Consider the following 16,047-nt stretch of genomic DNA (forward strand, 5'->3'; position numbering starts at 1 on the left):
AAGTTGTCAGAGACTTCTGTTCAAAGCCAAGCTTCTTCTATTACCCAAACAGTTCACCACAGCTTTGGGGAAAATTTTTCCTTCTCCACTTCTTAAGAACCACTGTCTGCATTACTTTCCTTTTTTCAAAAGGATTTTACTTGGGAATTAAGCCTGGTGACCTACAAAATTGTTCTTAAGTGATCAAATAAGAGCCTCCAGATTCCTTGTTCAAATTCACTATTATAAAATGGTCTTTTAAGCACGCAGTTTGAAAAAAAAAAAGTGATTACATACACATCAGGTTTGCTTTATTCCCCAGGAAAAAGAGAATAAACGTTATTGAACAACATGCCCGTGTTACAGAAGAGACCTATTCCAGCTGATACAGTTACAGTAGCATCCAGAACAAAACAACAGATACGAGCCATTTTTTAAGAGAGAACAGAGAAGTATGCCGACTATAAAAAGTAGAAAAACCAGCTTTAATAGTCAATTTAAAAAAAGCTGAATAGGAACATGCAGTTTGTTAGAATCACTGACTTCAAAAGGCCTCAATGAAGTGATTAGAAGCAGCAGCACCACCAACAGGATGAACAAGTATTTATAATGTGGCCTTTGCCCTAAGCGTTAAGGATTAAAACGCTGAAAGCTATTTGCAACTGTTTGGGGCACTTCTGGCAGGGTTAAACTGAAAAAGAACTTTGTGTCCTTTTCAAGAACTTCAAGGTTAATGATGTCACCAGCTGTAAAGAAAAACAAAATTGAAGAGACTGAAGTTGCAAGCAATGATTTTCTAAGGTTCTCTAACTAGGAGTTGATTAGAAAAAAAGTTCCTGATTCTCAAGGCAGGGAAGGGAAGGACTTTTCTGTTCAAAAGTGAGTGGACCAAGAGTCACAGCCAGATTTTGTAACTCAGAGGTCAAGGACACAAAGGACAAACTCCACCCTCACTCAGAAGTGACAGACTTCATGAAGTGCTGGGAGATCAAACTCCTTGCAAAGATTAGAGATGTATCTATGAATCTAGATTCAAAGGTTGATGAGATCCACCTCTGGAAACAATCTAGATAAAAAGAGTCTTTGAACAGAAACATACAGAAAATCCAAGAGAATGGCTGCTAGAAATTGCATTTCCACAGTAAAATGGAAATAAAAGCTTAAGTATGTAACTGAGGTCCCCTGAAGACCTCAAAGGAAAAAAGTCAGCTATGATTAGGTGACTTAATAGATACACCTAAAACACAGCACTGTCACTAATTATGGGATGCAAAAAGATAATTCATGAATGGAAGATCTGAACTTTAGAAACTCCATCTTCAGAAATGATATAAGCAAAGACAAGCAGCAGTACTTATTTCCCCAGTAGTCCTTAAGATAGTATTACATTTGGAACGCAAGTGACATGATAAAATTCTTAGAAGCAAGAGATCAAGACGCTTTTAACAAAGGCACCAAAATCCAAGTAGATAGAAACAAGAAATATCAAACAGCAGTTAAAAAAAAAAAAAGCACCGAAAATAGGAGCAGGCTTGCTCAAAGATACATGCCTTGCATCAAAGCTAAAGAGATTAGCATGCATCTTACATGGATTCCTTAAAGAAAGCTTTTTCAGTTCCATACTGCAAACTACTGGGACTCACTACCAGGACTCAACTGAGCAAAAAATAAAGCTACTCCCTTCCCCATAAGGTGGCATATCACAAGGGCCAGTTATTTTCAATAATAAAGGTTTTAAACAAGCCTTCAAAGATTATCAAAGATCAAAGACCCCTTTGAACAAGGAAACAAGATCAAGAACAACACTGTAAGCCTTTCTTCCATGCCTGTGTAAAGGCTCTCTTCTCCAAAGAGGCGGCCTATGTATAATCTTTTGACTTTCTGTCTTTGATCAAATCCGCCTAGCTAGGAAGCAGCCACCGTTTATAAGAAAGCAGTTTCCATACAGGTAGTGTAAGATGAAGTGGATCTTGGGTCACTGCTTCCCCAAAGCTGCTACTGTAACTTTCCACAGTGCAATTAATAATATTTAAGTGAATCATTAGCGCTCTGCTTGTAAATGAAGGCAACTGATGCAATGGTGAAGAGACAGACAAAAGCTATTAAGTCTTGTGGGCAAGCTGGAACCACCCACCCCCAGCCAATAATTGCATAAGAGAGTTTCAAGACATCTGTACGCCTACAAGAATGATGCAGACTATATTTTACAACTGTTTTACATCATCCTGTACCTAGTTATACATACACATAGCTCTAGCCTACACTAAGCAAGTGAACTACAGCAAAACAGCTCTGAAGCTTAGCTTCTTAAAAGTTCCGATCAAAGCAGCATAAAAATATACAGTCAACCTCAGGATGGGGTTAGGCTGAAGAAAAAAAGAATACGAAAGCAAGTATTAGACATTGGGAACAAAAGAGTCCCTTTCCATTAGAGGTGATACTATGTTAGTAGTACGGCAAGAACTTAATTCAGAATTCTGTAGAAACCTTTTAAGTGTGGCTCAGTAACCAACACAAGCGGCCCAAACACGAGTCCTCTGAACTGAGGAACAAGTTTTGCCATTAGTGCTTGTCTGTTCTCCTTCAACTCCTTTATGTCTTACTACAAGCACAAGATTTATAAGATCTGTGGAACTACAGCCTCAGGACACATTTACACAAACCTTTTCTCTCAGAGAGATTCTTGACACTGCACATCAAGACTAACACAGCTATTAAGGCTGCGCTGTACAAGTCAGTCAAAGAAGTTATCAAAAATGAGTTTCAGAAATACCATGAGCATTTAAGATGCATAACTAAGGTGACGGAAACCATTTCAGTCAAAACAGTTTCAGTGGCACTAATTTGAATATATACAGCTAAACATGCTTTTATACTGACATAGCAAAATTTTAAAAGCCAGTACTTGAATTAGCTTCCAAACTTACTTTTCGGGTATCAACTGATGTAAAGACATTTCCCCTTGGCACAGTAACACCAGTTTCACGAACACTAAAAGCAATTTCTTCTAGCCAAACTGGAACCTCCTGTTGAGCCTGCATGATCAGAAAAGTGAATTTAGAGACCTTGACTACTTTACCAATTCACATTAAGAGTTCTGCAATTACACCTGCAGCCACTTATTAAAGTCCCAAAAAATAAAAGAGTGAGCACAGTAAGATTTGAAACTTACATCTGAAAGCACTTTAACGAGAGATTGTGCAAGATGGCCATCTGAACCATTATCAAAGAAAGAAATGGCTTTGCCTGTATTTCCACAACGACCAGTTCGTCCAATTCGGTGTACATACTCTTCAATGGTGGAAGGAAGATCGAAATTAATAACATGCTGAACATTTTCTATGTCCAGGCCTCTTGCTGCCACTGAAGTTGCCACAAGAACTGGGCATTTTCCAGATCGAAAATCCCGAAGAGCTACTTCTCTCTCTCTCTGTTCCCTAGCTCTACAAAAAAACAAAGGTTAGAATAGATGTCAAAAACCAACCCTCAAAAACCCACTGTAATAGTAAGACATAAGCTAAAGAGCAAGTAAGATTCACACACAGAAGTATAAAATACCTACCAGTTTAGAATTTTCTGATTTTAACTGATTCACAGTAAGATACATAAAGAACTTCAACCTAAGCCTCTAGAGAAATTACGTTTCTTAAAAAAGAAACATATATTAGGACTATTTGAACACTACATGCATGGCCCACTTAGAGGTAACGCAATTATCTCAAAGATGAGCATGAGGAAGTGAAGTGAGAAGGAAGGGTGCTAAGGCAACTGTTAGAGAATCAAGAAAAGGGGAGCAAAGACAACAGGACTTTATTTTCAAGGATTTAAGTTATTTCCATGCTTTAAACCAGACATTCAGATATACCTACAAAGGGTGCTCTGTCATAGATATATTTCTTTAAATTAATTTTTGTGTCAAGGCAGCAATAGCTTCATGCAATTACAGATGATAGTTATGTATCACCTCCTCCCTGAAGGGCCACTTCTTTACTGATAAGTTTCTTGAAGCCATAGTTAGAAGCACTTTCACTATGCTTTGCAGCAGGGACCCAAGAGAGCAAAGGCGAAGTCTACCTTGCCTCCTGCACAGGACATTTATCAGACATCCCAAAAAGTGGCCAGCCAAGAGTATAGCATTTGCATTTGCTCACCCTCAGGAGGGCAAGAAACATTGGTTTGCTACATTTGTTTTTTCTGTTGTTGTTTTTAAACATTAAGTATTTACAGATTAATAGTTACATATTGTAGAGCAGAGTTTTACAGATGCCTTTCTGTTGTCCAAATCAGAGGACAAATTTAAAAAAAAAAAGAAAAAGAAAAAACAGTACTCAGTTGAATCCCAAACAGGCCATTTAGTTTACTCTGGTATGACTGGTATCCCAGAGAACAGCAGTTAAGAAAGCCATCCTAACTAGCTTCCAATTTAAAAACTGAAGTAAATCTCAAATCAGTATAATTCACAAGTTTAGCAGCTTGCATGGACCCAGTTACCCTTAAGTGTACCTTAACTTACAGTGTAATAATTCTAACGAAATGCATAGGAGCCTCCTCCAAAAGTCAAGTTCTGCAATAGCAATTCAGCTAAGTATTACAAGTCAGCTGAGAACAGAACGCCAAATCTTCTCAAAACAACCCTTCACATACACTTGTGGAACTGACAGGGCACAGGATACACACGAATGTTTCGTATCTGTATACTACGACGATTTTAACATATCTACAAACTAAATATTCTGATGTTCCATGAGAACGCTGTCCAAACCACTGTTTTCTTGACAAAACTTCAAAGTCTCTTCCTCCAGTTAAAAGATGAAAAATATTGCAAAGTTGGTTTTCAGATGGTGAATCTCAAAATTCAGTTTGCTTACGTACATTTTGAAGCGTAAACAACCACCATGACACTGCATGTTAGCTCATCGCTTAAGAGATGGACACTCTTCTTAGGTGGGCTTGGACCTGGAATTATTGAGTATTTGACCTTAAGTTTCTCAGTGTTGTGTACCTGACCAAATGCTACTGAGTAACCCACAAACACAAGTTAGAAACATTTTTTAGGCCAGTCTCCTTACAAATACTCTGCAAAGTCCATGAACACATCAAGGAGGCAGATACGACAGCATGTCTGCATGATACATGATTGGACTTATCTTGTCACCTCTGGCGAAGCCTGTAAGACAGAGTGGAAACTCCATACCTGCCACCTGAATTCCTTAACATCGTATCAAAAAAGCACCCCATTAACACAAAAAGATCTTTCTTAATCACAACGTATGATGACAAGAAATACATACAAGCCATGTGTTCTGCTGTATTTATTACATTCTAATTTATTTAGCATTAAGTTTGTCCACTTCTTACAAAGGTTCTGAACAAACATTCATTTAAGCATACCAAGCAAACCAATACTGCTCCATGCACCAGGCAAGTTTCTTAAAAGGCTGCTCATCCATTATCAAGATCTTGATGATGTATTTACACAGACACATTTGTGCAGTTGTGCCACTTATGACTCAGATTGAAAACTGCCCAGAAGAGTAACACAGGCATCCACCTTAACAACACAGGCAAGGATATAGTTTTGGTTTCTCTGTATTTGCAATCAAGGGATGGACAGATGTGGAGCACATATCAAAAAGCTGTTACTAACAAAAAGATTATTTGCCAGAAGTGGTCCTTGTCCAAGCAGCATTCTTATGCACCCAAAAATGCACCAGCTGAAAGTAAGTCTCCTGTCCTTCGTATTCCACATCTGCTGGACTACAAGTGCTGGATGCTTCAGCAGTACAGGAACTTGAACACGAGAGGAACATGTGGGTATTCAAATACCAGGCAGAAAGCTTTCAGAGTGAGGCTACAGCAACTTTAAACCTGGGTAAAATATGTTCTGATAACCAAAACTGCTCAAGTAACTCTATAACATGTTCTGCTGGAATCCACTACGCTCCAAGTTGCGTACAAGTAGCTATGTCTCTCGGACTACTAGGTATTCCCCTCCAATTCAGGAACTGCTCTGAAAGGCTTAGTAATGTGAATAAAAGACACTCTTATTGATATTCATGTCTGTCTTACACCTTATGTACAGGACAAATCTAGCAAGTTAGTCTTTTTATTCCAGTTAAGCTTTGAGAAGAGACTTCTGTCATAAACTTGGGATAGGTCCTTGCAGTAATCAAGCAGGAAGTCTAAAGTCACTCTTCAATCAAGGTCAAACTAGAACCTCTTCTCTTAAGGAGTAACTAGGGTTTCAAAGAGAGCCCTCAAAGTAGATTCCACAGACAGATCCAATTAACTTAACGGGTCCACAAGAAAAGCCATGCGTGGAAAACAAGCAGGTCAGGAGGATGCGACCAGGCTCTTCTCACTAGCGGCCAGTGACAGGATGAGAGAAACCAGACAAACACACACAGCAAATTCCACTTGAACACAAGAAAACATTGTGAGGGTGTTTGAACACTGGAACAGGTTGCCCAGAGAGGCTGTGGAGTCTCCACCCTTGAAAACATTCAAAACTTGACCGCAGATGGTTCTGGGCAACCTGCTTTAACTAACATTGCTTGAACAGGGTGGTTGGACCAGATGATCTACAGAGGTCCCTTCCACCCTCAACTATTCTGCGATTCTGTAGCAGCAGAGAGCTGGTGGGGTTCAACTGGCTATTGGCCTTTGCCAGCTTTAAGATAATCAAGCATGAGATATCTTGCACAAGCACTTCTTCGGCTAGCTTACTCAGAAATCAAAACTAGCAGCAATTAGTGATAACTGCTGGCCCTGCTCTGAGCAGGACGTTGTACTAGATGACCTTCTGAGGTCCCTTTCCATCTGAATTATCCCACCATCCTATGAATTGAAAGCCTTCACTAGTCTCTCTTAACATCTCAATACCAGAACGAAATCAAGCACATCCTGCAAGCTAGGAGATGTAAGCTAGCCTTCTGAAAGTCAGCATGAGCACAACAAAACCACCTGAAGAACTGTGGTCCCCTTTGATCTGGTAATGTAGCTTTTCAGCTACAAATAACTGATAAGGAAAATCTACACTCCTGTAATGAAGGGATACCAAGCACAAGTTTACTGTCTATTGAAGGAGACTCAAGAGAGATCCTCAAGAGGTGTCAAAAACCGTTATCAAAGCTGCTATGACATGCTTATCAAAGCTGCTTCAGTATGTCAAGCACAGGACACACTGAAAGGCATCTGATCCATCAATGAAATGCTACTGAAGCCAACTAGAGCTGGCTAAAGCTGCTGAATTGAGGAAGTGATAAGATGATGGCAAGAAATGGCTGGTTATCACTCCAGCCCCTCCATGAAGCTTGAGCCTAAGTGATTGCTTGAAGTGTGGCATATGAGCCTCTTGTTCCCCGTCTAAATACCTCAACTGGAAAAGTCACAGAAGTAACGTAAGTAGTCTGTAACATATACATGGATTCAACTAGTTTTTCTGCCTAGAAATTGACTCGCAGATACACATCTTTGGATCACAGGATTTCTTGGCAGTGCAAATGTCATCAGCATTCAAGTCTCTTGAAAGGCAACAGCTTCCAGGTGCAGGCACCCTTTCTCAACATTCCCCACAGCAATACATACTGCAGCCACAGCACCTACTGAGTAACTGGACATACACACAAACCAAGCTTTCCAAGCAGGAAATCTTTCAAACACCATAGGTGGCTTTGACACCATTCCCACAGCTTAAGAGATGGCTCTTGGTCTTAAGAGTTTAAGAACTTGCCACATAATCCAAAATCCAGATGAACAGAGGCCTTAGAGCAATAAGAGTATTTGAAGATACATACTCAGCAAACGCAAAGTAAAAACTGGCCTTCAGAAACACTACGTTCTCAACTGGGTGGAGCTACTGAGGGTTACAAGGCCAGCTAAGTTGCATAGATACGGCCAGACAACGAATCTCGGGAAAAGCATCTTACAAGAAATAGTATTAAGTGACTTTTACATTACAAAAAAAAAAAAAAAAAAAAAAAAAAAAACACCCGCACACAAACTTACCCGTGGATGCTAGTGGCTGGTATTTTTTCTTGACAAAGAAAGGCCGCAATGAAGTCAGTTTTTTTCTTTGTATCCACAAATACCATGGCTCGTTCACAACCTATGTTAAACAAGAGTTCAGATCTCCTGCAATTTGAAACCTAATGCATTTTCACAATTCGCAACCGCGGTTCTTACATATATGAGAGCTACAGTTACATAATGTCAGAACTGGTTTTGAGTAAGGTATTTAAGGTGTGCTCATGATTTCTTGCCTGCGTTAAACTAAATATATTCAGTTCATCCATTTCTAGATCAATACAGAAACCTAGGTGAAGCCTATTGCATTATATTTCTCCTCAATAAAAGCTGGAAATATTTAATTCTGATCTGTGGTAAGTCCCAATATGCAACCTAGTTCGCATGCAGCTAGAAGTGACAAACAATTCTGAGCACTGAGCAACAAGGTACACAGACCATCTTTTAACTCCAAACCCTCTCCCACTTTTCAGCATTAAACAGTAAGATATATTCAGTTCAAATGGAGCTGGATCCATTCCAATCAAAACTGGAAATAAAACCCAGCCAAACTGTAGGCAATGCCACAGCTGCTAAAGCAATTGCTAATTGACCCTTCAGAGAAGTTCACCACCTGGGAAGCTTGTCTGCTATTACCCAGGACAGGTGAGACCCTGACAAATACCCGTACGTAGCACAAATGCTTAAAAGTCTAAAACTCAATTTAGAGCAGCAGCATTCCCTGGAGAGGGCTTTAAGCAATGGTCTTACAAAGTCTATACTGTGCCTAATATAATGGAATCATGAATGTCAGCAGCGAGAGCAGGGTTTAAAGTAAGCATTTTGTCTATCCTGGAAGACAAGTAACAATTAGTAATAAGGAAAGTTACCTATGCTTTGTAGAATTTCTAACAGTTTCTCCCTCTTGGAATATTGAGCAACCTGAAGAATACTTTGCTGAACGTCACTGCAGGCTCCACCCACGTGTCCAACAACAACAAATAAATATTCAGTTTTCAAAAATTCACCGGCCAGCCTCAAAGAGAAACAAAATTGAGCAACCTGTAGTCTATCATGCATGTCATTTTGTAAGACTTACTCATTTATGTGTAAGCAACCACCACCACAACAATTACTTATTTCACTCCTCACAAGAAACAATATGCATGCATGCATTTTTAGAATGTCATGCATTTTTTAAAAATGCTAAGGAAGTTAGTATTGTTTTTTGAACTGTTATACAAAAGAGTAAGAAGATACACAGAACAATTACTTCCTTGTAGCTTTTTGTAACATGTAACGTTTCCTAGCCATCTCAAGAGAGTTACACATGCATACTTGAAGTAAAATGGGATACTAACACTTATGCTCATATTGACTGTTTTCAGGGCACTGTTTTGTCATTATCTAGAGGGAGAGAGGAGAATCCTACACAGGCCTGAATTCAAAACTTACCTTCAAGAGACAGCACCATCCCTATTGACTGTTCAACAAAAGCACTGCTTAAAAACACAGAGCATCACATGACAGTAATCTAGTTTCACTTATTCTGAAGAGATGCCACTGGCAAAAGACAAGTTCTACCTCAATAATGGTTTGTTCAGATAATGTTCCTCTGTAGTTACCCCTTACACAGGTGATCTTATCTGACAGAAAAAGCTTGCCAGAATAGGCAAGAAATGCCTTAGAAATGCCCCATAATAGTTGAGAAGTTGTACTGAACTGTTAACTTATTAGTACAGGCAGGCTTAATATCCAGCTGTACACAAAGCAGCTTTGACTACAGGACAAAAAAAAAAAAAAAAAAAAAAAATCAGGTAACAAGTTAATCTTTAAGTGAAAGCTGGCAACCTCAAGTTTTAGAAGAGCAAGAGCTAGAGAGCTAAAGGACTTAGATCTCCCAAGGTTATTAGAGGCTTGAATGTGTTTGGTCTTAACATCTGACTAGAAATTAAGATCTCACTGAGCTAGTCCTAAATTGAAAACAAAGGGAAAGCTTAAACCCTGCAGAAACTGCCAACGAGGCAAAACAGGGAAGGAGAGAAGAAAAAGAAAGCAAATTCCTTTTATTGGAAGATATAGAGCCAAAAATGCTCATTTCAAATTCATACCTCAGCTACAAAATGCATGGTGTTCTCAACTCCGGTACATGGAAGAGCTTTACAAGCCAGACCAAACGCCCATCCAAGCTGAGACCTTACAATATTATATTGGTGGCTCAGTGACGTTGCCAAGATCCAAGTCCAAGCACAAAAATCAAGTAGTACGGTAAAACTAAATTTGATCACATTCACTGAAAAGAAGTCTAAATACAAGCACAGAAGACCCTGAACCCACCAGAGCTAGCACAAAGAGTACCTTGTCCTGTACTGCCTACCAAATTTGTATTGAATAGTACAGTGAGGAAAGAGACATTGGCTTTCCTAACTCCAGAATCAAAAAGGCAGCAAATCCAGGGAGAAAGTGACTCAAGAAAAGTTTTCGCTCTGTAAGGCAAGAGCATTACCAGTAGGTATTCCAATTTTAAGAGATGAAGAGAACGTTATACATTTCTAAACCATGATCAAGCTACTCAAGCTACTGAAGTCTTCTACCAGCGCCTATAAATCCTGACAGCAGAAAAGAGGATCTGGTTCTTTAAAAACCAAAGGCAGACTGTAAACACCTTGCACAGCCAAAGGAATCTCCTTTCAGATGCTGGTGCTTACGGTATTCTTGACTATCACCTCTCAGTATGTAGCAGAACATGAAGCAAGAGCATTAGCCAGAACACATTGATAAGGACAGCAGCAAGGCTCCTCTCAACCCCAAAACCTTGACCAAGCAGAGCACGCTCCTCATTTTAAAGGGAGACACTCAATCTTTTCCCAGGCTATAGCGGGAAGTGAGACCATGTTCCTGCACAAACAGGAAATACACATGATGAACACATGAACCATGGCTACCCTCTCATGTTCAGTACCATTTGAATGCTTGACACCCTGCCACATAAACAAGCCCCGTTATTAGTTCGCTGTAAGATGTTTTCAACATAGAAACAAGCGCCACAGAAGAAAGGCTTGACTGAGGAACCTTGTGCCACACCAGGTGACTGAGTTCAAAGTGAATTCAAACCTGCTTAGGGGTAGATAATTCACCACCTCAAAAGCCATAACTATTAACCGATTACAGAAAGCAGACCATTCCCCTTTTTTCTTTCTGGATAGTAGCTAAAGATGCTTTTCTTCAACTTCAAAAAAAAAGATCTTTCAGGCCTGTTTAAAGTCCAGAAGAACACTGTCAAAATATGACCCACTTAAGCTCCAGCATTGCAATGGTCTGATCAGTTTACATATCCTCGAACTGTAAGATGCTTGCAAATGTTTTAGTCTGACACGACCCTATCAATACCACAAAAGCTACAAAAATTCTCAGATGCTCAGATCCAAGTTTAGATCTCTCCAATTTAAAAGGAGATCATCAGGTATCCGTTTCTTCCAAAGCGGAAGACAATGAATAATCCCCATTCACCTACAGGGAAAGGAGTGTTTTGTTCTGTTACTCCTTTGCTCAGCAACACCTGCTGTTGCATCTGCTCTCTCAAAGTCTGGAAAGGGGAGCTTTAAGGGGAGCGAGTAGTAAAGCTATAAGACACATCTAAACTCATTTGCAGAAGTTTTAAACTACCAAAAGCAAATAGCGTGCATGCGCATGAGAAAGGATTCTAGATCAAAGGCTGGTAACTTCAGTAACAGTTTGCTTCTCTGTTTATGTCTTGTTACCAAAGGCAGCAGTGCTGGTGTTGCTTGTGAAAGAGCGGGATCACTGCTTTTGAACTTATATGGCAGGTGGGGGTGGGGAGCAGCAAGAAACAGATGGGGCAGTATGAGGACTTCGGCAGAGTGGAATTTAAGATCTCTCACACACTTCTAAAGATGCTTGAGAGTCCCCAGCCCAACTAAGCAATTCATCTACACATAAAACAGGCAAGCCTTCAACAAGGAATGATAATATTGCAGCCTTTCTATGAGGAATGATAGCATTGCAGCCTGTATCTTCTAGCAAGTTTATAAGCTTCTAAAGTTAAACAGCATCCTTAATTCTTCAGATGTATTTTTAAAAATACACAAATATACCTTCAAATATATTTCTACCTTTACTTTACCTACCTCTGAACTTCTTCAGGAAAAGTGGCACTAAACATCAATGTTTGACGTCTGTCTTTTGATGGCATGCCTGGGTAAGAAATTAACTTCTTCATCTCTGGACCAAAACCCATATCAAGCATACGGTCTGCTTCATCTAGGACCAAGTATTTCACTTTATGCAGACCAATCTGTAGATATTTCAGTGAAAGAAAAATTGTATTGGTTCAGACATTTGACACTTCCAGAATTTCCTAAGTGGCAAAATCCAACTTTTACTTATTTCTAGTGAAAGTGTAAGTTATTCACAATTAAAGCCCCCATGTCCTCCTCAGGCATGTTTTGTTTACATCAAGTTCTATTTAACTTTTTTAGCTTACACCTACACTAACTCTGATAGCATGCTTACAATAAAGTGCTTCAGAACCGGATTTAGCAATGTAAATCAAGACAGAGCCTACTGTAGATCAGCTACTATTTACCACAACTATTTTGAAATTAATTCTGAGCTTTAGAGATGTTCTCTCCCATCCTTCTATCAGAGAAGGGAGATTTTTGAGAATGTGTGATGGTGAGAAGTAATGGTGGAAGGCATGTTAAGGACAACATGCTACAACTTCCTCACTGCTGATAAAGAGAGTCATTTAAAATAGAAGCCTAAGAACCACAGAAAGCCATTCTCCAGTTTATCAGCAAGAGAGGGATTTTTCCAAACTTTGTTTGTTCAGTGCAACATCACTGAGCCACCAATATAATATTGTAAGTTCTCAGCTGGAGCTTGCTACGTACTATGGCTGGAAAAATATAAATACAAAAAAAAATTACTCCTAGAGTTAATTATTTTGAATAAGTCAGTATTAAAGTATTCAAAGAGTCGATATTAGCAAAGTAGTTCCACTGACAGCTAAACAGCTATCATAGCAAAAACAAGAAATCAAGTGAAAATCCAGCATGGAGTTTTCCCCACAAGGAATAAGAAAAGGTGCACCACTATTTAACATGCTAAGACTTAATTACCAAGGATACTGCAGCCAGTCTAATACAAATTGATATTTTCCAGTGCCCCCAAAAGGAAATGGAGAGATCTAGACTCATGTTACTCTTTCAAACGCTTTATGGTATTTGGACATCTCAAGAAAAGCTCAACTGTAGTTTAAGCGCATGAATAAATGCCACATATTGACAGGTTTTCATGGCGCTATCTTCAATTCTGTCAGCTTTGAAGAATGAACACCAATATGCAGCCAAAAGGCTAAAAGCATTTAGGGAATTTAGACTAAATTTTAAGATCTTACCTTCTCTTTTCCAATGATGTCCATAAGCCTTCCTGGTGTGGCACATAGTATGTTGCAGCCTTGCATCACCTGACGAATTGAATGACCTGTTTGTGTTCCTCCATAGATTACAACAGGCCTTATGCAAGTCCTACGATATAGGAAATATTCTGATTACATGTTTATGTAACTGATTTTTTTAAACCTCAAAACACATAGAAATCACATTTATCAAGAAACAACTCGGTAAGCTTGAGCGGTTTAACGCCATCATGCAGCACAGCTTATAATTAAAAGCAGGACCCAAGACAACCCTCTTCCCCCCCCCCCCCCCCCCAAAAAAAAAAAAAAAAAACCTAACGCTCACTGTAACCTCAGTGAAAATTCCCATTCAGATTACATAGAGGGTGCACACGTGGCTTTCTGGGAAGAAACACGTTGCATCTCATCTACATTCTTCCCTCTCCCTTCAACCGAGATACAATCCTCAGTATTAACTGAAGCAGTGCTAGACGCTGTTCCCTTTTACATGGCATACTGAGTAGAAAAAGGAGAGGAATCAAAGTATGCCTTTAAAGCTTCAGGGGTCATCTTATCACATCTCACAGGACCAATGTGACAATATACACAGGTGAATCAGTGTGCAAGGCAAATAACTGTATACCGTGTGCTGATACCACTCAAGCATTGGACAGCAAACTTTTCCACCAAAGTGTTTAGTACTCTTCTTACTGGGGCATTGGTTAGATCTGTCAAGTAAAGCTACATCAGATTTTCTTCTGTAGAAGAGACAAGCTCTACCAGCAAGTACTACCTCATGCAGTTGAGCAACAAACACAAGAGTTTATCTTTATAACCTCCTGTTAAGGTTTCTCCTTGCAAGCCATGTGTAATTTTCATATTCACATCTAAACCAGCTATTCTTGATGATGATCATTTCAGCTTCATATGCAACAAGAGTGAATCAGATAAACCTGGTGGATTTTTACCCTTGAACTGGAACTCTGCAGAATGTTTTGGCCATGAATACCTAGAGGTTGGACTGGTAACAGTTCAGCATGTATCTGCCACCAGTTAGCAGCAGGTACATTTTCGTACCTGCTACCAAAGGTACTTAGGGGAACTAAAGGGGCTTAAGAGCATCATGAATCTGAATTGAGTAATACACACGCAATTCCTTAAAGGCAATAGATTCACACACATCCTGGGGAACTGTTTAACTGCTCCCCAGAGGTATGCCACCTTGATTTGCTTCAGGGCTGCTGCAATAGAAACTTTCTAAGCTCAAAAGCTAGCTCATCTTGAAATAATCGATATCCAGTTTCAAAGACAGTAATTAATAAATTAGCTGCACAGGTAGAACAGCTTGAGATTTTTTTAAAAAGACATATTCTTAGTAACACATCTGGCAAATAATCATGCTGATATGATGCAACTTCCTCAAAGCAAAGAACAGCCTCCAGCATGAGTTTCCTTGAAAAACCAAAGGCAAATCTAAATTATGGCAGATCTTGCACTGACAGTGACATTCTCCATTCCATCTCCTGCAGACAGGAGACGGCAAACAAGCCATTACATACAAGAAAATTATTTCCTCCCATGCACTAGAGCAACCTGTCGCTGTGCGACAGAAATATCACTGGCAAACTAGTAAAAATGTACTCCATCATGCCACACCCAAGGGCTCAATGGCAAGTTAACCTTGCTTCCTCAAAACGAAACATAAATTTTTATCACAGCTTGTTTGAGCAGTGAAATATTTTTTTCTCAAGATCAGTAACACCGGAAAGTCCAAACTACAGGGGTTACCACAAACTACCACAGAAAGTTCAACAAAACCACTACACATATCCTCTTCCATTCCAGCAAAGATGAAAATAAGAGTACAGTCAAATTATACAAGGCAAGTCAGACTTCATTTATGTCATTCCCTCTTTCCTCATAAAAAGTACATGGCAAGTTCAGTATCTATCTCCTCTCCAGGCTGGAGTAAGCCTTTTCTCCCCCAAGCAATGCCATAAGAGTTTAAATCACCAATATAGTAAGAAATCTGCTAACCAGTATTACTATTTAAATTCAAGTGCCTGTAGTCATTCAATTTGACTTGTACAGAAGATTTTTTTTTGAAAGTGTTTGTAAAAAGATACAAGCATTTCTGATTAAGGCTAAATAATAAGCACTATCAGGCAACAGTACAAAAGCTTACCCATACGCAAATTTCCTTGCTTCTAGGAAGATCTGGTTTATCAGTTCTCTAGTTGGGGCTACAATAATACATTCTGGTTCTTGCTGCTCTTTAAAACAACTGGCAGTTATGCCATCTCTCATCATATGGGCCACAATGGGTAGAAGAAAAGCTGCCTGAAGAGTAAGCATCAATATTTAAGCTATTTAGTCTTAAAATAACGTTTTCATTAGTCACATTAAAAGTTGTATGTCAGTCTTACTAAACTAGAATGATACAGCACATTATCAACTTCAAGGAAAACAGACTGCAAAAGGAATGACCTGAACACACTGCAGAACATTTAAGCTTATTTCTCCTTGTTTTAAGGAGCATGAAAACAGCTCCCTGGACCTTAAGCATCTAATAATGCAGGAACAGTAATGCACTTCCGAGTTCTTCAGGCAGTTCAACACACTATACTGGCATACAACTGTAATTA

At 39.3% G+C, this 16,047-nt stretch overlaps 1 protein-coding gene across 2 annotated transcripts in view; it reads right to left on the reverse strand.

Moving 5' to 3' along the window:
• LOC104146905 (probable ATP-dependent RNA helicase DDX4) overlaps positions 1–16,047 on the reverse strand; it is a 48,297-nt gene that overhangs the window by 877 nt on the left and 31,373 nt on the right. For both annotated transcript variants that reach the window (XM_068927269.1, XM_068927270.1), the window contains 7 exons: positions 15,588–15,742; positions 13,403–13,532; positions 12,132–12,298; positions 8,874–9,019; positions 7,987–8,086; positions 3,152–3,422; positions 2,907–3,014 (listed from right to left, as the gene is read on the reverse strand). In XM_068927269.1, the coding sequence (XP_068783370.1) occupies positions 2,907–3,014; positions 3,152–3,422; positions 7,987–8,086; positions 8,874–9,019; positions 12,132–12,298; positions 13,403–13,532; positions 15,588–15,742 (1,077 nt within the window). The remainder of the gene's footprint in view (positions 1–2,906; positions 3,015–3,151; positions 3,423–7,986; positions 8,087–8,873; positions 9,020–12,131; positions 12,299–13,402; positions 13,533–15,587; positions 15,743–16,047) is intronic.

Source organism: Struthio camelus, chromosome Z (assembly GCF_040807025.1).
Source record: "Struthio camelus isolate bStrCam1 chromosome Z, bStrCam1.hap1, whole genome shotgun sequence".
NCBI lineage: Eukaryota > Metazoa > Chordata > Aves > Struthioniformes > Struthionidae > Struthio > Struthio camelus.